Source organism: Chroicocephalus ridibundus, chromosome 9 (assembly GCF_963924245.1).
Source record: "Chroicocephalus ridibundus chromosome 9, bChrRid1.1, whole genome shotgun sequence".
In the NCBI taxonomy this organism is placed as follows: Eukaryota; Metazoa; Chordata; class Aves; order Charadriiformes; family Laridae; genus Chroicocephalus; species Chroicocephalus ridibundus.
The window spans coordinates 43,918,444-43,943,071 of NC_086292.1; the positions used below are offsets into that span (position 1 = coordinate 43,918,444).

Genomic DNA, 24,628 nt, shown 5'->3' on the forward strand with positions numbered 1-24,628 from the left:
CTTCTGCCTTTTAGCCAGTGGTCCTCCAGCCTTAGAAGCAGGATGTTGTGCCCTGCTTTTAAAACGTGTCCTTTTAAAGCTGATGGTGCTCTCCTTCATATCAGTCTGAAGTAATTCTATTGGCTCTGGTGGAATTATTCCAGATTTCACACCTTTTTAACTGAGAGCATAAATTGACCTGTATGTGTTGCATTTCCTCTATTTGGTAATTATTTCAAGTACATTCAGATTCGCTAAATTTCCACAGCCAGGCAGGCACATTTGCAGCATGGTGTTAATAAACAAAAAGATCCTGTGATGCACAGTTTCGGGACTGCACGAGGCAATCGCTGAGAGTTTGGCAGCCATCCTCTCTGGGTACCCATCCTCCTGGAAGTGCCGAGAAGCCCTCCTCGACCCTCAGCAGACATCGCAGCGCAGGGCGAGACAGTGACTCAGCAAGGCAGATTGCTGGGATTGTTTCAAGCCGCCTTTGGCTCCCACCGAAGGCAGGATCCAGTTCAAGGTTGCTGTGGTGACTATTTTCAAAGCTCTGCCTGGAATTCATTTTAGCTACCAAGAGACTGTCTGTCACTCCATGGCTACCACCTCCCACAAGAGCTTCATTCTGCTGCTAGACTGAAGCTGTTAGTGAACGGTTCCCTGCAGACAATAGAGGCCAGTGGTCTGCTGTTTATACCCAATAAAATCTTTTTGGTTTCAGAAGTTCTTCATCTATGAGCGTTTTGGCCTTAGGATGTTGTTTGGCACAGGTTGTGCTGGACACCGGTAAGGTCAGGGTTTTGTAGTCTAGCACAAAGCAAGTTGCAAGTTAAATCCAACTTTGGCTAAGTCTCCTTTTCTCTAAATAACTACAGCATGGTTTTTTTTAAAACAAACCCAAGCAGAATAATAGTGGAGCCAAAAGGCATGCATGCCTGAGCTTTTTTCCTTTCTTTCCCCTTTCCAGCAATCTTGTTTGTTGCTAATACACTGGAGAATTCATATCTGGTACGTGGGATAAATCTTGGTAAAACATTGCCCTAATGTGCTTGTAGCATCAGTGGCACGATGAGATAGCTACTGTGAAAAAGCTAATCCCGAAAGTTCGGCGGGCCCAGGGCTAGGCAGCCTAACTCTTTGGATTCCTGAAGATACTCAAGATTTTCATTCCTGACTTAGTTGCCTGTATCCTGTTTTCTTCCTCCTTTTTGATTAATCCCTATTTAATTTTTTCCTTCTCTTTTCCTTGTCCTTGCCCCCAAGCGTTCCTCAGCTTTACATATTGAGTTTCCCTTGGCATGCCAAAAATCTGCTGATGAATACCACTTGTTTGGAAGTTGCATGCAAGATTTCTATTTGTGCGAGTGTTTTATATGAAATCCAAATGAGCAAGTATTTAGAACTTGCTCATGACTTCAAGCCTAAGTTTTTAGTTGTGTGTATGTGATGTTTGCAGTATACATCAGAAATACACTTAGAGAATAACAAAAGATTGTCTGTGCGTTTGGAGCGTTGCTTACTGGTTTGGATGTATCCAGATGAAGAATATCTGAAGGACAGATTTAAAATATAGGGAACAGCTTTTTGTAAAGATGAAAGCTGTTTATCATTGAAGCAAATGGATCACAAGAAGTTAGGAGATCTCCACCATCCAGGTTTTCAATTCAGCAAGGGATGCTTTGCTAGAGCAGAAGCAGGAGCTAGCATTATTTGGTCTTTGTTGCAGAGCAGACGATGGGTAATTTTTGCCTTCAGTCTCTACCTCCATAGGTCTTATCGTTTCCCCTTGCAAGCCCAGCTCTGACAATTGCAGCTCGCCCCTCGTGAATTGCCGCGTTAATGCTGGAGACGTCCCCTCCTGGCTGCCCCATAGTTCACGCACTTTCCAAGTCTTCATTGTTGGAAGTACCTCAATTTTGCGGTCGTGTGACAGCTGCTTTTGCAACTGTCCCTGAATGTCTCAGAGCAGCATAATGTAGGGAAGGGAAGGAAGATCACAGACCCGTATTAACCCTTTGGGTGCGCTTACACATCCTGTTTATTAACTCTTACGTATTTCAGAAATAGAAAAATCTAGAAGTACCTTTCATTCAGTATGGCAGAGATTTGGTGTCTTCATTTACAAGTTTAAGTTGATGTACATTAGGTGGACACAAAAGACGTAATTTCGGAATTTGCTGGGTGTTGTGTGTTTTTTTTTTTTTTTCCTTCTTCCCCTGACATGCTTAATCTTGTGTAAGACCCCTTTGGTGTTTTTGTTCAGGCAATTAATGTAGAAATGAAGGTTTCTTAAATCAGGATATGCAAGGAAGATTTGAAGTAGCACACTGATTATATAATTAATTCTCAGTTGTAAATTCATTTTGATGGAGTTAATTCTTTCCCAGAGGCTGAAGACTAGTTTTGGTCCACCCACAGTGCTGTAATCAGCTAAGAAATAAAGAAGAAAAAGGCCTTGAGGGAATGGAAGTTTCACGACCGGTTTTAGGGAAAAAAAAATGCCAGAAACAGGCAGGATATTTTATTTTTAATTCAAGCAAAAGCTTCTGAGCTGTGATTTTGAACCGTGGGTATCCAAATCCTGTTTTCAAGCAGCATAATACGTTGAATCCAAAAGAAATCAGAAAGGAATGATACCTGAGGAGGATGGAGAAAAATTGTCCGGGTAGTGGGACCTTGCACAGATGGGAAAGTGTGTTTAGTGGAAGATGTATTTAGCATCGTTTTTTACATCTTCCATAAATACGGTAACATTCAAATACAGCTTTCTGCATGACAGTTGCTCATTCGCTAACAAATATGGACCAGTCACTGTCGTTTTGATGGACTATGAACTCTCTTACTGCCTCCAACAGTGTTTTGTGAGGTGCTGACTTCAGAAAGCATAAACAGCACTCCAAAACCTAAATAATTTGGAAAATCCCGTTTGTCGTACTTCATTTGTCTGCTTCTCTCTTGCTTAACCAGTGACCTAATCATCCTGTAGATGTGATTAATCTGCAGGTTTCCAGAACAAAACAATAATAACAAAGAAAAGATGTTGACAAATTTCCAGGATTTTCAAATGATTCTGCACACACATATTGCAGTGCACACTGCAAGGACAGTTGCTAGCCTATTTTACTCTCTAATAACTGATTTCATTTACAAGGCTTTCTAATCCCTGTCTGTCTCTGCCTTTGTCTTGATTGGGCATATTTTGTGTTATGAATTGAAAATGCCTTTGTCTAAGGGTGATTTTAGCATGCATGCTAGGTAAGAATATGCATGCAATTGTCATTATTTCCTGGGAAGTGGTAGTTTCTGGTTTATTTTCTTGGTCTGCTTGGTGGCTGCAGCAGAAGTTACGTTGTATTGGTTAAACTGCATTATCCCCACCGTTCTAAGCTCAATCGAAGACGTGTAAATGAAGTCAGCATGATGCAGATAGAGCTGAAAGATGATCTTCCTGGCGGCTCTGGGTAGCAAGAGTAGGCTTGCCCTGGAATATCACTTTAGATAAAGTGGTTTTTTCACCTCCTCTGAATTTGGACAGAATTGAAATTCCCACTGGCTGGTTTTCTGTGAACTGCTCCCCAACTTCTACTTCCAAGTTTGGTGCAAAAAAGCCAACTGTGGCTAAGGGACCGTTGTACCATTCTAGTGAGTGAATAGTTAAATATAATCTTAATGTGTCATTTACATTTGAGCCTAACAAGGTTATAACTGGAGTTGTGTGAAAATGACTTTTTGGTGCTATTTTCACATAAACTGACTATTTATTTATTTATTTTGTTCTGGGGTTATTTCACACCCCAAGGGTTTCATTTTTGTTGGTTGTTTTATTAATGTAAAAATACTCATTTTCACACCCAAATGTGTGATTATTTAAAATGCTGCCTCTATTCATTGTGTACTCACTTGCAACCTAAAGGCAAATATTCAGATGTCTGCAGCTCGATAACTCCGCGGTGGTTTTGGCTGGCTTTTTAAACTCAAAAATTACTGTGAAGAGAAACGGGCGGTAAGTAATTCAAAGGGTTACAAGGGCTGTACTGTCATGTCTGCCTCTCAGCATCCAAGGATGGTTCACATATTCTTCCAGCACACGACGACGTAGTGCGGTGCCCTCTCCGATGCACCCAGACCCTCTCACAGCAGAGCAGTGCCAAAAGGCTGTAGCAACGAGCCTCCACCTCCCTGGCCCAGCAGGACTTTAAGTACCCTCTGACCTTCTCTCCTGCACGGAGAAATAACGTGGGTTCACAACACAGAAGCAGGATTGCGGCAGTGTTGATCCGACTGTCTCCGGCCCCTGCTTATTCCCACCCACCCTTTCCCCTGCCCCAGCTGGTGAGGACCACAGAGAACACGGATGCAACTTGCTTTTTACCAGCATCTCCCCTCTCTGGGCACTGACTGGTTAAAACACAACTTAAAATGTCTTTTTTTTTCCTAAATTGGGCTGATTTTTGGAGAGTCTAAATGTGATGTAAAATCAGTGTCCAGGGCTCTGCATTTTGTAATAAGTGAATGTTTTGCTGATTTCTTGCTAGAATATCTGCAACCACACCAATTTGCATGCCTGTATGTGTGTTAGATTGCTGGCAAAGAAATGCTGAATGCTGATAATTGTATACTGATTTCCAAGGCTGATTTAAGTCATTTTGATTTTTAATTCATTCTGTGCTTCCTTTTTATTTCTGCACATGTGTAGTAATGTCCTGTAATGTTGTTGCCTAAAATAAGCAGTACGAAATGAAGTTGTGAGATGGCTGCTGTAAAAGGAAAATGACATTTTTTCCTTTGATTCTTTTTTTTTTCCCCCCCACTAAAAGAATAGGTCTCTGTATACAGAAAGTTCAAAAAAATGTTGCATTCACTATCTTGCTGCTAATTTATATACAGAAAACAACATGGCTGTTGGGAGCCTGCAAAGCTCAGAAAAGTGATATTCACAAGTTCTGCACAAGAATACTCTTGTTCTTGAGAAGCGCTGAGCACCCAGCGCTCCCCTGCAGGTCAGCTGGACTCAGGGGTGCTCAGCGTCTCTTCTGGTCTGGCATACAGCTGGGTTCTTCAGTGAAAGCTTGGTTTGAGATCCTGCAGTCGATTTGTGTTCAAAGATGTAGAAACCTCTGCCCATGTGCTGAGGAAGAGAAAGAAAATGTAGGGAAGTGTACGTCTTTGTGTTAATTGTATGTGATAAACCCAGGGTGTGTGTTCTGTCCTTCCTTCAGTGATATACTTGAGTTCATGGATGCATCAGCGGTACTGGGAATCTTACTCCCTTCATGGGAACGTGTTAACAAATACCGAATGTATAAAAAGTTTTGGTTTTCCTTTTTTTTTTTTTTTTTTTTTTTTTGGCTAGGAATCTGAGAAAAAGGGGTTAATTGACAGAATCCACATGGTCCAAGAGATCATCATAGCTGTTCAAGGCATCCTAGAGGAAATAGCATCATTTGGAGAGAGGATTAAAAAGTAAGTGATAATTTTTTTTGCTTAGCCATAGAATCATAGAATCATTTAGGTTGGAAAAGACCCTTGGGATCATCAAGTCCAACCATCAGCCCCACTCTACAAAGTTCTCCCTTACACCATATCCCTTAACACCACATCTAAACGAGTCTTAAACACATTCAGGGATGGTGACTCCACCACCTCCCTGGGCAGCCTATTCCAGTGTCTGACCACTCTTTCTGTGAAGAATTTTTTCCTAATGTCCAGTCTAAACCGACCCTGTTGCAGCTTGAACCCATTCCCTCTTGTTCTATCACTAATTACCTGTGAGAAGAGACCAGCACCAACCTCTCTACAATGTCCTTTCAAGTAGTTGTAGAGAGTGACGAGGTCTCCCCTCAGCCTCCTCTTCCTCAAACTAAACAGTCCCAGCTCCTTCAATCACTCCCCATAAGATTTGTTCTCTAGGCCCATTATTTGCAATGAAGCAGAGCCAGGAGGATTAAGGCAGAATGAATGTCTTGCTCCAAAAATGACTGAAAGGTGCAGCAGGAGAACCTGGCCAGTCCCACCGCTGCTTCTTCTCTAGGAGTTTCTTACTCCAAAAACCTTTCCAAAGCGTAGAGGAGAAAAGCCATGTGCTCCACTGCTGTAGCTCCCACATTTGCCGGGATTTCTGGTCTTGTCTATGGTGGGGTAGAGAGTCATGATGCCACACGAGGGAAGACATTGCTTGAACATTTGGGCACAGAAGTATCAGGCATTTCTTTTCATTTCCTTCACAGAATGTAGGTAGGAATGGATGGTTGATGTTGCCTTTCTCACGCCCTCCCCATCCCGGTCTGGTTACAGAGGTTACCAGTCACTTATTTCCCTGCCCATCACATTGATTTTGATCTGTCTGCTTCCTGCTGGTGCCACAAGGAAGCCCGAAGGGGGTTTTCTGGGTCTCATCGTAAGGGGAGGCACATAGGGTATTCCTGACCTTACAAAGAAGGGAGGTGAAGAGCCTAGAGAAAAAAATAAAATCCCACACACAAACACACACAAACTTTTATAACCCAATCTTTATTGGAGCTTAGTTGACCCACATTGTTTTCTGTTTTGAACACAGTGATGGTTTGTGATCGAGTCACACTTTAATGAGGAGTTGGGTTCAAGCTAAAAATACAGCAAACGCATGTGCTGTGGTTCCATGCTGGACACCCCAGCTGGGGTGGAAGTGGCCCAGAGATGTATTCCAGTCTATGAACAGGGCACTGTTCTGCCCAGCTGCATGGCAGGAAGACTCAGAGTGCTTAAGCACTATTAATTCTTGTATTCATTTTGGTAACAATGGTCTTAGAGAACACATTGGGTATTAATGTGGGTGCCCGATGTAATTTCAGAAGAATTCCATTGTAACTCAACAGTAATGTACCATTAAAGAATTGCCACCAAAGTTTTTCTGTAAGTGACAGACTGAATTGTGCTACAGTTTCCGTCTGTCACTCTAGTTATACAATCATAGGGAGTTTTAATAGTTTAACTGAATTGAGCTGTTTTGCTATTTTTTTTTTACTTTAACTTAAGCTACATTGATTGATAATGATGGGTCCCTTTCCCACCTATCTTTACTTAATATTTAATACGTCTATTGAAGCTTAAAAGTAATTCTTTTAGCGTCTTATTAATTTTATCTGTCAAGGGAAGTTAGTCTTATTCTATAGTCTGATAAGTGGACCACATGCATTCTCTCTTGTTGCTACTCCCCATCATCATGATGTGATGTAGTTAGCAGGCAGATTGTGTGAAAGAGATGCCCAGATCTGTAAATCCACCTGTGGGCTAATCAGCGTTCATTGCAGGCCAGGTATCTCGATATTTGGCGCATGCTGTGGAGATGTATTTTACAAGGGCACAGGGGGACAAAATAACTTCAAAGATGTGTTAGCAATAGCTGTTCACCTTAAGTCCATTGTGGGCTTTACAGATGAGTGGTCTGAGGGAGAGGAAGTCCTGTTTTGTGCTATAATGCTGCAAAAGTCTGAATGACCGTAGTAACTGAGCCTCTTGAGAGCGCTCCCCTTGGGAAAAGTCTGATGCAGGCTGGTGGTCTGCAGAAGCTTGGACTGCTGCTGGCAATACTGTAGCTTACCCAAGACAGCTTCCGATAGACAGTGTAGTAAGGAACTGTTGAATACGTAAGGAAATAGAAGCAAATATATAAATATTAAGAGAGATTTATATATAATATTATTCCCTAATAGTATACAGAGAAATGACTTTAGCTGCTCTTTTAAGGTTTAGCATCAATCATAATTAATCCATTCCAAGTTATTGGCGGGGTTGAATCTGGGCTAGCTGCCACATTTGGGTCGTGCACGGACACACATGCCATGTCATCTCCGCGGTGGAGCCAGCTCCGGTGGCTTGCACCTGCGGCATGGCCTCGTCTCCCGATCAGATAATCTGCCCATGAATAATGGAGAGCTGACTGGTGAGCAGAGATGTGTAACAAGTGTGACACATATAAGAAGAAACAAAAACAACTCGCTACATGCCTAACAACTTCACTGAGCTCCCCAGAGACTATCTTCTCTCTCCTTATCATGATATCTGCCTCTCGGATATCTCCCTTAATCCATTATAGCATCCAGATGCGGGAATCTGCTTATCCACCTTCCAAAGGGCCTGCAATTTACAGTGCGTTTTAAAGAGCCGAGCACTGCAAAGTCATTAAATTATTATTGGGTAGCAGAGTACAAGCAGCATCCAAGAGCAGAAATGTTAAGAAGGATTATTGCTTTTCTTTACAGCACGTTCAACTGGACGGTGCCTTTCCTCTCTGTCCTGGCCTGCTTGGTCCTGGCAGCTGCAACAGTCGTTTTGTATTTTATACCACTGAGGTACATTGTTTTAATCTGGGGTAAGTACTCCATGGTGTCTCATTTGCATGCAATCAATACAATATATATCTGCAGAATGAAATCAAACAAGCTTTTAAAAGACCTGTTACACAGACAATCAAGTGCTGTTGCTCAGAGGTAAATAAATATGCTGTGAACTTCTTAAAATTACCAATTTTTTCCCCCCGGGTGATACAATGATCTGCTTTTCTTAGGGTTCTTTATAAGTTTCCAAGAGCACCACAAGAAGAGTATTAGTCTAGATAAGCTACTTTCAATATTATTATTCTGCAGGAGAGTAATTAGCTTCCTCATTCTGAAGCCCTCCAGTTGGGAAATGGTAGGGAGTGGACAAGGTGTGTTTGAAGAGCTGGACCACAGAGGCCTGGACCCCAGGAGCCTTTTGGGTCTTAACTCCCCTGCAATCAGGAGGAGCAATGTGCCCAGGACCCCATGGTCCAGCTGGAGGCGCTGAGCATCTCTTTGTGTCGTGGGTTGCAAAGTATTTCTATGAGGTGCATCATGAAGTAAAAGAGGAGCTTTTGAAAATGAAAACCTTCCTGGTTGTGTTTCGAAGAAGAGTAAGATGACATAATGATGTCTTTCACACAAGGAAATGGCATTCCACCTGCTGAAGACTTTCTTCATCTCAAAATGGTCTTCTGTCTCATTTAGGGGGATAGTTTTTATCTTGGCCTGGAGGTACAATGCCTGAGAACATAGTGCAAGTAATCCTCACCGAAGCACTGAAGCTCAGCCCCAGCGTGGATCTGGGCTGTAGGGACCCCCCGTCACCCTTCCAGGGCTGAGCCATCTGCTGCTGCTGCCGCCTTGGCTCTCCTGGATGCAGAAAAGGGAGGGAATGAGAAGGTGGCAGTACAAAAAGCCACTGTTGGGCAAAAAATAAATGAAATAAAGGATTAAATCCAACGAAAGAAAGGGCAAAAAGGAAGGAGAGAAATTGCTAGGAGTAAAAAGTTCAGTAACAAAATATTGCTGTTCTTGCATGGAAGACACGGTGAGTACATGAGAACTATACATCCGTTCAACATCATCTAGACTGACAGGGCCTTCAAATATGATACATGTTAAACAACTACCCTGTGGCAAGGCCTTGAAAGACCTTATGGTATTTTCTGTTTTTTAAAAATCAAGTACACAGAAAATTGTGTTGGCATTTTGCTACAAGTGTATGGCTTAAAAGCTGAATCTCAGATGTGAAGCAGGTACATTTCAGAGAGAGGAGAAGGCTGGAGCAGCCATCACATTTGAAATCACTTTCAGGGAGACTACTATGAGATTTTGGACAGGGGCATGATGGAATTGAATGTTGTATTATGATCCTCGGAGGCAACCAACATTGGAATTTTTGCTGTTCTTTAAAATGGGTTCGCTGATTTTCTTCGCCTAATGATCCTTTGCTCTTCTACCACACCTTTACGTCTCAATGCCTAGTTGCTATTTCTCAGTGGGGAAGTGGTGGCAGCAGGGTGTCAAGTGGCTGCACTGGCACAAGGGGAGAGCTGGGAAGGGTGCTCAGGTCGCTCGCTTTCTCGTCCCGGTCCATAGAGATGGCGCTGGCTGAGGGCTACTCATCACTCCCTTTTCTCAAAGGTAGGAGAAGACAAGGGCTCACGATCCCCACAGTACTGTAAACAATACAGTCCTATGGATCTTCTCCCACCAGGGATCACCTCTGACAGCTGAAGCATAACTAAGTCCATGGAGAACACTGGTAGCACTGTCGCTGCAGTTAATAAGCCAAATTATTTGCCCTGAGATCAAAATAAAATAAACCTTACGATAAGTTTTTAGTTTCCCACAGCATCGTAGTATGACCAGCTTGTCAAATCTGGTTCTGCAAAGAGAGGACAAGCTATAAGACATGATGGGGAAGGGAGGCTTTCATTTTGAGAAGAAATGGAAATAAAAAAAGCCTTTATCCTGCCCAATTATTTTCAGAGCCCTGCAGTTCCCTGGGCGAGAGGAGAGGGAATATCTTTGGTCACATAGAATAGCAGATTTAACAGTAGTCTCAGCTGCAAATTTGTATATTCTCCCTGCAGTATCCTCCAGAATGAATGCAAGCTGCAATCTTTTTTTGCCATGTTGTTGACAAGAGATGATCCCCAAAGTAGAGAAATACCATTAGAAATAATGCCCTCTACTTCCTTCAGCAGGCACTTGTGAATGGTTCCCCATGACAGGGAACGTGTGCATGGCTTTAGGTCCAAGGCACTGTTTTCACACTAATTTTCACTTGTGAATTCCTCTTCCCTTTTTCACCTTACCTGAACAATTTAGGAGAGAGGGAATAGAAAGGGGTTGTATTATTTTGTTTGCTTTTTTTATTTCCTAGGCATAAATAAATTTACTAAGAAGCTTAGAAATCCCTATGCCATCGACAATAATGAGCTACTAGATTTCCTCTCCAGGGTACCATCTGATGTTCAAAAGGTAGGTAATGAATGGCCACCGCCAACAGAGGCAACAAGCGGCACGGAGAGCGGCTGGGTGCTCTGCGTGGGGATACGATGCCAGCGCATGTTTGAATAACGCGGATAAGGAACTGGGAAGAACCCACACAGGGAGGAGGGGGAGGGTGTTAGAGGAGAGAGGAGCCAAAATCCTTTGTCAGAAGGATAAAATGATTGCAGAAAAATTATCCTGAAAAGACCTACTTAAAAATGATCTGGAAAATCACCCAGCGTGGTTACTGAACTATGGTTTCTGTCACCTTTCTGCTCCGGTATTTGTGCGGAGGGGAGAGAAAAGTAGTCTCGTTGATAGAGATAACCATCCAAAGGGATTTGCTGAATTCTCACTTTTCTCAAGATGGAGGAGTGGGCATTATTTCCTTGACTTTGTGCTTGCTGTATTTTTTTTCACATCAGCTGTCCTTCAAAATTCTTCCTCCTCACCCACTTTGAGCTGCAGTCCTCTCTTGGACAATGCTCTGCTCGTCTTTTTCTTCAGAGAAAGCCTTGAGATGTGTATAAAATACGCTGTGGTCGATCAGATCAATCTTCTGCCATTATGGAATTATAACTTTTAATCTAACCAGAATCTGTCCTCCCTCAATTTCAGTCAAGTCTCGTCTCTTCTCATGTTTCTTTTAAACAACAACACTGTCTTCAGTAATCTCGCCTATCTTCCTGGAAATTATTTGAACAATAAGTCCTTTAGAATGTCAAGATCTGTTTATTTCTCTTGGAGGAAGGAAAATAGTCTTGCTGGGTAACGAAGCCACACGATATAAAGGATTCTTTCTTTTGTTTTAATCAACTGGAATCTGTGTCCTCGGGCCCTGATCCCGATGCCCCGGATCCCACTGACATTGTACCTTCCTCTGTGAATCGTGGTACTCTCACAGTGAGGTGCTGCTCACTGTGAATAAGGGGATCACAATCTCGCCTGTAATGTTTTTACTCTGTTGGAGACAGAAAAATAATTGCCCACATGCAGTGTCGAGGCATCTGGTAGAAACAAGGTTGGAAAAAGCTTCTGGTGACATTTATCTCAAGAGGCCTCCAGATTGGTTGGTGGCAGGACTAATAACTTGAGAGGAATCTTGCCATAGACTGGTGGGAGGAAAAAAAGCTAAGCAGAAATGATCATAGAGACATTAAGCTTCACTGTATTTTTATTTTTTGTCATTGCTCTGGTAGAGCGCGCTGGATTTGCAGTGATGGTTTGCATATGCCCTCTTAGTGTTTATGTTTAAAGATAAGCTGCTTTTCTATTTATGCTTTATTTAACGTGTACATTTATAACATTTCCTTGAGTGGTTTCTATCATTTTTGAGCTCTCTGAGGAAAATGATAACCATTTTCTATGAGGGAGGAGTGGTAAAAGTTCCTAGGATGGGACAAACCTCAGACTTTTCCACCAGTGCTAAAAATAGTGATCCTGTGTCAGCCACGCACTCTAGTGAAAAGTCGTCCACGGCGGCTCTGTCTGCCCCTCTGTCTGCTTCATTTTACGTGCTATCAATGCATCATCCTTTCGCTGGGGCACTGCAATGAGTTAGAAATTACCTCTGTCTATACGTTAGCCATTTGCAATCCACATGTGTTGGACAAAAGGCAGAGGAGGAGTGAAAAAGATGGCATGTTCAGCAAAAGTTTACCCGTGATTTCGACGGGAGTACTTTTCTGTAGCACAACAGACAATTTGGAGATTACACCGTCCTAGTCAGTTTATCACACGTGTTTTAACCATTATATTGTATATGGAATTTTTTTTTAGAGGTGGAGGCAGCTTTGTCCAGGTTCTATTTGAGAAAATATTTTCCTTTTTTGGAAATGATTAAATATGTCAGCATCCCAAGATCCGTGTGTGGTTTTGACGACTGTCATCTTACCATGTATTGGGATCTTCTTGAATTGAAACTCCTGAGAGAAGTTTATTAAACTTCTAGGTTAATGCCAGAAGAAGAAGAAAAACAACTCCCAAACCAAAACAAATCTAAAGGGTCTATCCTATGTTGCTGAAATCAGGTAGAACCCCATGTATCTCATTAGAAAAAATCTGCTTTTAATATTTTCGTTTCAAGAAATGATGCATGACTTCTCAAATCCTTCCTGCAATTAATCCCCCATGTTCCTGTGTTTAGAAAATGATTCATTACTTTTGAACCTTCCTAGTTTCCCTTGGTTTGTCCTCGGGGAGCCATTAACACACACTGTAGTGAGCTAGAGTTACCTAACTGCAAACGTCATGTCTATTTGTTTTTACAGGTGCAGCGTGCTGAATTGAAACCATACAGCAGCTCCAGTCCCATTAGGAGGAAGCGGAGTGCGCTATAGGATGCAGCGTGATTTTGGAATGCAGCATCTCCCTCCGTACCCCCCGTGCGTGCACACGCGCTGCTCCCCTCCCCTTCTTCTTGGTTCAGAACAACACTATAATCACTGCCACAGACTTTTTTTTTTTTCCTGGAAGACATGGTTTCTGATAAACACCTATCTTGGGTTCTCTTTTGGGCATGGAGTCGTAGCCCAAAAAAGAGCAAGGTGGAACGTATGAACTAGTTTGTGGGGTGGGGAGGAGAGCGGGTGAGGATGGTGCGACTGCACCTTTTTCTTTTTTCTTTTCTTATTTTTCCCCCCGATTGCAGAGGCAAGGCTGGATGTGGCAGCACTCCGGGTTTTATGTAGGAAGAGATAATTCCGCTTAGTGTAGCAGATCAGCTGAGCTGATGTGAGGAGATGCTCTGAACCAGTTTTTAACATATCCAACAGATTTACATTAAGATATGAAAGCTATTCTTTTCTGAGTTAAATCACTGTGCCTAGAAAGGTTTAAGCTCTGAATTAACGAGCCTTTGATACCCATCTTCTGTTCAAGCAGTGTACATTTTAAAAAGTTTTTTATCATAATTAGCAGAAAGAGCTAGGAGCGCCAACAGTATCTCAATATTTCATCCAGCACTTGTGGGTTTTTCTTTTTCCTTTCTCTTCTTTTTTTCTTCTTTTTTTTTAAAGCCCACCCTGTGGTTAACTCTTTGGATGCTGGAATCATCGGAGATCCATTGCTGGCAATGGATGCATGAGAACCCTCTGCCATGAAAGGATTAAGAGACTGTAGAAAAGCCTAACTCACTGACCTGAAAAGACTCCGTTGACTTGCCTTTTATAATTCCATCTTATCAGATATTTTCAGCATAGCTGTTGTTTTCCGGTCTAAATCCAGAGGGATCAACACTACAGATCCAAGAGAAAAAAAACACTTTATAGCCTTAAAGAAATAAGTGCTTGTGCAGATAGAGAGCACCGTGCCAAAAGACGTGGTTGTGCAATAGTGTGCAGGCTTTGGTCCACCACTGATGTCTTCCTGGAGTCTTTCCTGGTGGTTCACAAGGAGAGGATCGGAAAGTGGAGTCATATGGAAACTGAGCAATGAAGAGACAGAAGAAAGGACCTTGTTTTCTGTTCTGAGGAGAATGTGATTCCTTGCTTGCTTACCAGTCTTTTAGCTGTTGTGCTTTTGCTTTATGTAATTCAGATAACTAGCTTTACTCTTGTTTGACTGGGGAAACAAACACAGAGTCTTGTGCAAACCTGCTTAATTTTGGTGAGAGTGTGGCCCTCGGTCCTTTAGGTGCTGTAGAAGATTGGGGGAGCGACTTGCCACCACAAGAAGTCATTGGTAGCACGAGAGCTGGAGTTGCTTCTTGTGATTGCCAAGCCAGGGGTTACCACCTGCGTCCCCCGGGTAGTTCGCAGTACAAAGAAATAGAGAATTCGGAGAGACAGGATTCTTTTTAACAAAAGACTTTGGAAGTCATCTAATTGAAGGTAAAACACATAAAACCTTGCTGAGGGGTCGGCTATCCAAACAGAGCCACGCTGCGCGGTTCAGTAATGCAATCTTGTGGGCCTGCTGCATGAATTTTGCAGAAGGAAAACTAACACCAGAGTATCTTCTGCTGGATTATTAGCCAGATTCAGAGATTTTTCAAGAAGTTTATTTTTCAAAGTAACAAGCCCCACTGTGCCTTTGAATAAGGAGAGGCACATTTTCATACACTTGATTGGATAAAAAATGTATTTTGCTCCTGCAAAGCTGTGCGTAGCTGCAATGGAAAGACAGAAAAAAGATTATCCTGGTTTAAAAAGCCACAAAAATGCCTCTTTGTGTGCACGTGTGCTTGTGTGCCCATGCATATACAGAGTTGTGTATAAAGAAGAGTACATGTATAATGTATTTATAGGCGAGCGTGTGTGGGAAAATGGGTGAATATACGGATTTAAAAACCTTGAAAATGTTTATGAAAAATGCCAAAGATTCTAAAGCTTATCATCTTGCGTCTGTTCTTCTTCATTTTGTATCTTTCCCGGCATGTCTCTCTGGCTGAGCCAGATCTCTGCATGATTTGATTTACTTCAAGTTAATGAAGCTGGTTGGAAAGAGCCTTGTAGAAATTATAAAATCTCCAGTAAATCTCCTCCTTGTACATACAATAGATGTCCACGGACTCCTTTTGTTAAACCAGTTTCTCAATCTTCTGTGTAAACAATGCCTCATTGTCTCGCTTTAAACTATCATCTGGTTTATCATACTGTAGTCTCGTCATTTCGTAAGGACCAAAGTCAGACATATTTAAGCAGGCATGTGAGATCTGATTGTTGATTTGAGTGAAAACATTCAACTGCAGGAAAAATTGTTTATTTATTCAGAAGTTGGGACTGATACTTTAATTTTTTTCCTATAGATTTTTCCACGTGGAACTGATTTCTGTTCAGGAGACAGGGTGATGTCTTCTTTTTTTATTATTTTTTTTTCAGCGTAGATAGGTTGTGTTTCACAATAATTTGTATTAGATTGTTATGCTGGAGACGTACCAAATGAAGGGGTTTGGGTGGTCCAGTACCTATATAGGTTGTAATGAGCTCTTTGTTTTGATAAATGCTCTTTGAAATGCAATAAACATTTCAGGTTAAGCGGATGCTTTTAATTTATCTGGATTAGGAGATATGTTTCCCATTTTTTTTTTTTTTTTTTTTTTTTTTTTTTCAAAATGCTTACTATGCTGTAATATTTAATATCTGAGTAGGTAGGCAAATACATTTCTTTACAGTGCAGTGAAATAACTAATGCTGGAGGTTACTTGAAATGGAGACGGTGCTGCAGCAGGAGATGTAAAGTCTTACCCCGCCTGCTTACACCTATTTAGTGGGATTTCCTAGGCCCTACCTAAAGGAAAGGAGGGTTCTGTGCATTTACTGCACACTCCAGTAATCAAACTCTTTATTCAGATTTTTCATTTGATTCTTAAAGCGAGAACATTGATATATATCTCCGTGTGTCCATTTGCCCACGCAAATGATTGGTTTTTACGTTGTTAATCAATTCAGTGGAGAGCATGGAAATGATAAACTTACATTTGCAGTTTAAGGTAGTCATTTCAGCGCAACAATCTATACGTTTGTATTCTGAAGTCTGTAAGACCAGGAGGCAGTCGGAAATTTAAGTCTAACTATGGGTCTTTTGGATGACTGTGGATTACGTGGATGATACGATGGAGATACCAGAATATGGCCGAACATGTCCACTACTTGTACAGTGTGTAAATAACTGGATTTGACATATACATGCAAATGCAATACGTACTCATGCTTGCCCAAACATAAGCCGCTGCTGAAGGTTGGTTTCTTGAATACTCATGAACGGGGCTGAGGACGCAGCTCCCCTATGGATCACCGTCAGTAAAACTCAGTCACTGAAACGCACCTTGTGGAAAGCAAGCAAACAGCTGAATAAAGCAAAGTCGGTGCAAATGTCATGTACCTTTTTTTTTTTTCTTTCTGCTTGCAAAGATTTTAACCTTCAGCTGTAGCCCTTCCTCCCTCTGCTTCCCCCTCAGTCCTCTCCCCAGGCACCCACAAAGCGGTGGAGAGCCCAGGCTCTGCCCCGCCGACCGGGGGCTCCCACCAAGACCAGCCGCCCTGCCCCCGATTGCGTGGGAAAGCGCTTCTCCCCTGGAAATCCGACTGGCTGCTGCTAATTCCCTGCCTGGGGTAAGAGTACTAACAACTCCCTGAATTGGCCTGTCCCCTTAGAAAACAGAGACTTGCCATTTAATTTCCTGTACTCTACATGGGGCTATGGGGTTTTTTTGTGTTTTTTTTTTAATTTGGAGGGCCTGATCCTGCAGGCATTGCCACAAGTGGAACTGGAGTTGTTTTCCTATCAGACCGGTAGGTTCCGACCAGGAAGGAATTTGGCGGCTCTGATGTGTTAAGAAAAAAAATCGGCAAAATACATTCTAATCAAACCTTAACCTTTAGATTCTCCGTCCTTTAAACTAAGCTGATAGACTGTTTGGGAAATGTTAGCTTTGACTTTAGAGACTATGGCGTGTGTTAGAAGTGAATCCTGTTCTGGCTTAATATTGTGTGTGTGTGTTTTATCTGTAAAGCTACGTGTGTCAGGGCCCTGGTGCATCTACCCCTTCAAATCGCACGGGGACATGATAAGAATATCTGCTCTTCAGCGTCCGTAAAAGTTAGCAGCTCGGAAGGAAGCTGAGATACTACAAGTGATTGTTAATCTGCTGTATTGCAGATGGAGTGTTTTAATCATTCTCAAGTTGGGGTAAATGAAGCCAGATGAAATTCCACAATTTTGGGACAAAATATCTGCCTGACAGTTTATCAGTGGGGAAGACTCTTAGCGGCAACAGTAATTATATAGTTCAGGGAATACGTGAGCAAAAGATATGTTTATGATTAATGTAAATATTCGCAAGCATTTAGAAATAACAGAGTAAAAAGAAAAAAAGCCTCTTGAGATTATACCATTTTTAATCTACTTTTCTCTGGGATGCTTTGACTTAAAACAGTGCAGTATTTCAAGAGAATTTAGAAGGTCATTTTGTTTTGAATAAAAGACATGCTCTTCTGACATGAATCATGAAACTGAGCTTGGGGAAGCAGGAGGTGGCATTCAGGTCTCGGTGTTCGCAACAGCAGCAGCACCTGGGCGGGCATGAGTTCAAGTTCTCAGTGTGGCTTTAACCTGAGGGCTGGTGATTCTTGTTAAATTTTACGTGAAGGAATGTTGCCAATCGGTTCCTGCATGTTGGATTGAACACCTGCGATTTCCCTCTTGGCTGAACAAGATGATACACCTCTTGCAGGGAAAGAAAGTAAGAACTGGAAGACATGCTGATGTAAACTTCATTTGAGCTGATGTCCTAGTGCAATCAGCCTTCTAACCTCTTGAGGACTTCCTGCAGAAGGAAGGTGGGACAGGCTCATAGACTGGGCATGTAAATCTGGTTCTGGGTCTTCCAGGGCCAACTGTGGTCAGATTTAGATGGTCAACAGATTGTGCCTTGTACTAGTGCTCATTGGCTGCTAGAATGGCTCCGTGAAGCCACGTGCTCCCAGCTAGCGCATTTAAAGAGCGGCCTTCAGCCCACGATGGAAGGGTAAGTCGCTGGGCTTCAATGATGTGTGGGGTAGATGGATGGGTATGAGTAGGGAGCCTGTGCTAAGGAGTGCTTCCCCAGGGCGCTGGGACTGCTTAGCAGGGATTTCTCCTCGACACCTGATTTGTTGTGATCAAATTTCTAGCAGATGAACGAATAATGTTTCTGCTCTTGATCTCTGCATTTTTGGTAAGTTACTTTTGTAACTGGGAAGAATATTAAATGTTTAACTGTTGTCTACCAACTGGAGATGACAAAACCTAAAGACTTGAGACTTACACGTCCAAATGCGTGGTCGGCCTGGATTCTCCCTCAGTCCCAAAGGCATGTGGGGATAAAATGGTGCTGGAACCAAACTTCTTCAGAGAAGCGTGAAGTCTGCTCAGCAGTCGTGTTACAGTGGTTTCAAAGACACTAGCAAACACTTCAGCTGCATCCTCAATAGGGGTAAGTGAATAAAAGGGGTTTTTTTCTTAATGACACTACTCTTTATTCCTACTGTGGGTATTTTTTGAAGGAGATCAACTGAAAAGAAGCAGAAAAAAAAAAAAGTGGTTTTTTTATTTTTATGTCTTTAGCAAATACTTGCTTCTACTTCTAGTTACTGTATGTGGAAGATGGCATTTGACTGCTTCTAAGGTTCTAAGTCTGTGCATAGCAACCCCATGTTTTATTCACTTGCTCAGTACCGCCACCTCCCAAAGCAGAGTACAAACCTTGCCTTCATTTCCAAGTGGAGATGCACAGCGGAAAGAGCGTATGTTCCTACAGACATTTAAAAAAAAAAAAAAAAAAAAAAAAAGACGACTTAGCTTCATTGACTTGTGTGCTAAATTTTGCTTTGATCATGGCAGTCTGATTTCTCCCTCCACCTTCTGTCTGCCTGTGGTTGGCTCACTCCACAGAGGGAGTATCTGGAGCAGCACAGCAGCTACAACCTTAGGAGAAGGGGCAGGGAGGGGGGGAAGTCTCCCTCCATCTCCGGCAATAGACAACTTTACTGAAAGTCAATGCCATTCCCTTGCATTTATCAATGCCACTCTTGCTCTGCATATTTTTGGTATTCGCCATGCATTGTTAGCAGTGATTGTCATGTAATTAAATCACTGCTCATCACAAGAGCCTATTTTTATGCTGAGATAAGCATCAGAAGTCTGCTGCAGCGTCCCCCAGATCAATAAAGATGTTCCCTGTAGGATTACAAATAGTCTGGGGTTGTACAGGGCACTAGAATTAATTAGGAATGATTTCTCTTTTTCTTTCTTCTTTCAATACATTTTTAATTGTTTATCCATTTTCGATGGGCTTGTTTTTAACTCTACCATGATGGCCCAGATGCTTCTGTTCAGACCTTTTGAGTATGATATGATATCAATTTGAGCAATGCCATTTGCTGTAAGCAGCCACTATTATCGTCCTCTTCCCATAGTCATGTGCGACCATTGCTTCAAAATATGTTTCTGAATGAGATATTTGCGTCTCGGGCTTTGCACTTGAGATTACGGTTAAATGGGTTCATTAAGTGGTTGAGCTCGGAGATCCAAATACAATGAGTAACCTTCAGGTGCTACCCTGAAGATTGTGGCATTTTGCTCAGAAGACCAGAGGGCGAGTGGAGAAACTTGAGCCATTTACCGAGGAAGCGTTTGCCCCGAGGTGGAAGAGCAAGTCTGGCAAAAAAAGAACTAACACCCTGGGTTATTGTGGGTTATGCTTTCCTGTTCCAAGCTGTCTACTTTCCTTTGTCTTCTTCTTACATTTTCTCCTACTTATGTGCCAAACCGGTTTTACCGTCCTCCATGGGGCGTTGATCCAACATCAGGATCTGCTGCCCCTCGCTGTCTGCTGGCCTGTGCTACCCACGGGGAAGTCCAGGGTTAGCAACAGCCTCGCGCCCGAGTCCTGCTGGGACAAGTGGGTGCAGACCCCGGGAAAGGCCCTCCAGCCCCACTGGCTGTAGAGGTAAGAGCAGGTAAAAGTTGCAACAGATAAAGAAGGATAGGATTATTTGAAAGAGCTCTTTAAAAAGCGGGTAACCCAAAAAAAGTCAATTGGGGTGTCTGTTTGGGAACGGGGTAAGCTAGAAACAGCGTTGGAATTATATCGTATTGACTGGGTACACGGATAGAGGCTGTGGAACAACTGTGAAGGACACCACAGTGAGACAGAAGTTTCTGGGGAGTTTCTGAAAACGGAATGGTGGTGTCCGCAAATGGATGAAGCACAGGGAAAAGGTGAAGGTCTTCATTTTCACTGCCCTTCAGTCAAATGGCTGAGGGCCATGTCCTTCTCATCCAGCATCATCAAAAATGGAAATGGCTCCTTCAGCTGTGCTGGGGAGGAGCGTTTGCTCTCTCAAAGACTCGGGGGTAAATTCCTTTTAGGGAACAGAAGCAGCGTCAGGATTCCTGTAGGGAAATACAGCCACCTCTCTACATGAAAAAGAAATTAAGAGTTGAGTGTTTTGCAATTGCTTTGCTGCACTGAAGTGTCGTTCTTTATGAGCTGCACCTGAAGTGCGCTGGAGTCAAACGCCTGCTGAGCTCAAAGGCTTTGGATCGGTCTGGCTGCTTCTATGAAAGGGATAAATGGTGGCCAAATTTGCTGCTGATAAATTAGGTGCACCTAATGCGGAGAGGATGGTGATGCCCTGGAAGAGCTTTCCTGAATGCAAGGTGGTGCTCCTTGGAAACGATTCTTCTAATTGGGCGGTGCCGGCTGCCGAATGAGGGAGGAGGAGCAGACGTTGCTGTAAGGAGCTCTCCCCTGTGTTCCTGCCAGCATGGAGGAGAGGGCTGGAGCTTGTGCTCCGCTCTCAGTCCTTCTGTCCGCCTTATGCTTCAAGGGGGTGAAGGCTAATTGGGTCTCAGTTAGTGGCCAGGCCTGCTGTCACTGTGCCAGGGCATCCCCGTTTTCTGAAGAGCGGAAAAACTTCGCCTCGATCCAGTGGCGAAGAATTGGGCAGCAGCTGTGCTTCAAAGGGCGCAGGGATCCTCAAGAGCTCCAAGCTTAAGAAAGGTGCTCATTTGGGTGGAGCTTCACCCAAAGGCAGGGGTAGGACCTGCTGCAGCCAAGAGGTTAAATATTTAATTTGGACCCATCGGGATCCAAGGCCCCGTGAGCCTATTGCCTGCCTTCCGCTCGCGTCGCGAACCAGCAGAGCAGAACCTCTCCGTAGGCGACGGGGTTTTGGGGAGCACAAAACTCCGCAAATCCCCCTGCCACCCCCGATAGGCCGGGGCTGTGAAAACAAGCTTTGCATGGCAGGTGCCTGCCACCGTGCCCACCCAGAGAAGTTGACCGTGCCCAGAACGTGACGCGATGCAGGATCGTGTCAGCCAGACCAAACCGATCTGCCCCGGATTTGCAGGTGGCAGCGCAGGAGAAGAGCTGGCAGCCCCCGAAAACACCCCTGGCTTAAAGCCCCTTGCTCTGAACCCTCTGAACGAGCCTCTTCGCGCGGGGTCAGCCGGGAGAGAGCTGTCGCACAGCTCAAATTGTGCAGGCGTGGCCCGTTTTCTGCCCCACCGCGGCGCTGTGCGCTGCCGGAAGGGACTGCATCTCTCCTGCCTGTGCCCGCAGGGCCCTGGCGATTTCAGCCCTCGGTCCTGGCCTTACCTCTGCGCGACACACAATTCAAGCTTGCTGCTTTTCAGGTTGTCACCTCCCTCCTTCCTGGGAAGGGGCGCTGAGGGGTTTTGGTTGTCCCCTGAAGCTCTGCAGAGCTGCTGCTCGCCAGAGGCAGCGCACAGACGTGCTCAGAAAGCGAGGAGCCTGGGGACGCGAGTGGGCTTTCTGCAACTTTTCCATTCCGCGTACATAGCATTAGGCTTTTTTTTTTTTACAGGGAGTTCCTTTCCAAATCGTTATTTTCCGTTTTCCCCTGTGCTCAGTCTTTTCCATCCTCACCACTTGACTTGGATTAAGGTAATTCAGAACAGGAGACTCCTTCTATAAAATATATGCTTGCCCCAGAATTTTTTGCCAGAAATAATTCTTCCCCTGCCAGCTCTTAAGGTCAGTTTGCTTCCCATCAGCCTTCCCATTTTTTGGATTGTTGTTACTTTCATTATTATTATCGTTATAGTTCAAGTGTCTATGGGATAAATTTAACCTTGCTGTACATTTTCATTGACTGCAGGTTTGGGGGGGTGGGGCGGCGGTTGGCATCCATGCTATGTCAAAATGTGCAATGTTATGGAAAACTGGAATACCTAACCAAAGGGGACGTATATGGAGATATTCAGTGGGCAGTCGCCTTAAATTCATGAGGCACCATCCCACTCCTGCCGAAGTCGACGCGACTCGCCCGTTGCTCTGAAATTAGCCCGTGACAGCGTTGCTGGGTGGTCAGCTCTGTGGCGCTTGCGTGGTTGCCGCGTAGATAATTTGCAAATCGTCCGTGAACCTTGTGTACAAACGTGTCTGGTATGGTGCTAATTTACTGGCAAGGTCTGGGTGCGCAGATCCAACATGCTGCTCGGGGAGAGCTTCAGCCGTGCCCGGCAGCCGGTTTAGAGATTTGATTTCTCTGCGGCGTGTCAGGGACGGCTGACGGATGGGCTCGGCCTCCCCTTCACATGTGTTTAGAGATCTCCAGCCAGGCCAGGATTTGCCAGATGACCATGGTGGGGAAGGCATCAGAAATATTTCCGTAAATATAACCCCTCCCCACCCCTAAAAATTTATCTAGTTTGGGCACGGGTGTTACAAAACCCTCATTCATGGCTACGGGACGTGGCTGGACACTATCTGTCCCGTGTTCCGGCTGGGTTTATTTTGGGGTGGTCAGAAAGGAAATCCCGGTGTAGAGGCGGGTGGAACGTTTTTGCTGAACTGATGTGAAAAATACCTGGCCGTTTGGAAGGCTTTGAACTCTTAGCATAAGGCTCTGGGAGATGGATGGATGGTCGGAGGGGAGGTGACGCGGAGGGGGGGTCAAAGGTCCTACAGCATAACTCATGGCCGCGAGAAGTCCCTGTCTCACAGTGAAAGTACGAGGACTGGCCGGCAGCAGCGTGACCCCTAGCAGTCAATTCATCAGAAGGATTTCCCGTCCGAATATGCAGATGTGTGCACAATTATTTTACCTATCTTCACAAACACAGCCCACGTCCCTGCACGCTTAAATAAATCTTGGCGCTGTCCCTCTCAGAAGACATTTCGGGTTCAGCCTGGTGGCCTGCATCCTGCAGGGTTTTGTTCAGCAGAGTCCTTGCAAACAGCCCATCTCCTCTTCCCTTTCCGCTTCCCCTTCCTCCTCCTCCCATCCCACCGCAATCACTGCTGCCCAGACCCATCCTTCACTCGCACAAAACTGATTTCTGTTTATGGAGCAGCTGGCAGCAGCGACGCTCGAGCGCTGAGCGATGACTAAGAAACAAGCCCACTTTTCCCTTAGCTGTCAGGAGCTTTTAGAAATAACACCCTCCTCTGAGGAAGTCAGAATAGCAACAGGAAAATAAGTAAAACCTATTATAAAACAGTTGTCCAAGAACTTAGGCACGGCGCGGGGTAGAGATCAATATGCTGTGAAGGTTAAATCTATTTTCACACTGTGTTCTATTTCACAGTTTAATGGTGTTTTAATGTGTCTGTCACTGAGCCCCCGTCATGTTATGCAGGTAGAGCCTTTACAAAGGAGAAATAACGTTGGCTTTACAAGCTTCGGAGTAACATCTTATTTACCAGCTGAGATCTGACGCTTTCCTCTCTGGAGATACGCCAGGGGTTGACTCTTTTATTTTATTTTATTTTATTTTTTAGAAGACATAATGTGGTGTTGCATTTACAATAATTTTCAGATGGCTTTTGGGGAACGCCCGTAGGGACGGGAGCCGCAGGAGCGAGCGTGTGCCTGTGTGGAAGGGACAGAAATATCCACTGCTGTTTGTACAAGCTGAGTACGTGGAGGATATGCAGAATTCCCAAGCTTGAGTTTGCATCCAGTCCAAGATGGTATATTTGAGCGCTTTAGATTGAACTCAGCTGACGCTGGGATGTTGCACTGGGCTTGGGGAGAGCACGGAGGACAAAGCCAGCGGACAAAGAGGAGTGATCACAGCGCAAAGAAAGGACGCTGGGGGAGTGTGGGGTAGAAGGGGGGCTGATTTCAGCCTGTGCCGGTGGAAAAGATGAAAGGGGAGTGAGGTAGGGAGGGAAAAAAAGCAAAGAAAGAGGTGTGGTATAAAATCCAGGGTATGTGCAGTGCTAAAGCAGACATACGGGCCTGTCCGCAGTGTTTGGGATGGAGCAGTTTATATCTCCACGGTCCAGCTCCCACCCTTTGCCTAGAAGTCAGAGATAGACAAAAACCCCCAAAACTGTTCTGCTTTAATTATCTCTCTGGAGCTTCAGCTAGGTAAGGGAGGGGCTGAGA

The 24,628-nt window shown here is 44.0% G+C and overlaps 1 protein-coding gene across 4 annotated transcripts in view; it reads left to right on the forward strand.

Moving 5' to 3' along the window:
- Positions 1-15,801, forward strand: part of MCTP2 (multiple C2 and transmembrane domain containing 2) — a 129,328-nt gene extending 113,527 nt beyond the window's left edge. For all 4 annotated transcript variants that reach the window (XM_063346613.1, XM_063346611.1, XM_063346614.1 and 1 more), the window contains 4 exons: positions 5,336-5,445; positions 8,223-8,332; positions 10,672-10,769; positions 13,052-15,801. In XM_063346613.1, the coding sequence (XP_063202683.1) occupies positions 5,336-5,445; positions 8,223-8,332; positions 10,672-10,769; positions 13,052-13,120 (387 nt within the window). In that variant the 3' untranslated portion in view covers positions 13,121-15,801. The remainder of the gene's footprint in view (positions 1-5,335; positions 5,446-8,222; positions 8,333-10,671; positions 10,770-13,051) is intronic.
- Positions 15,802-24,628: the final 8,827 nt, after the last annotated feature.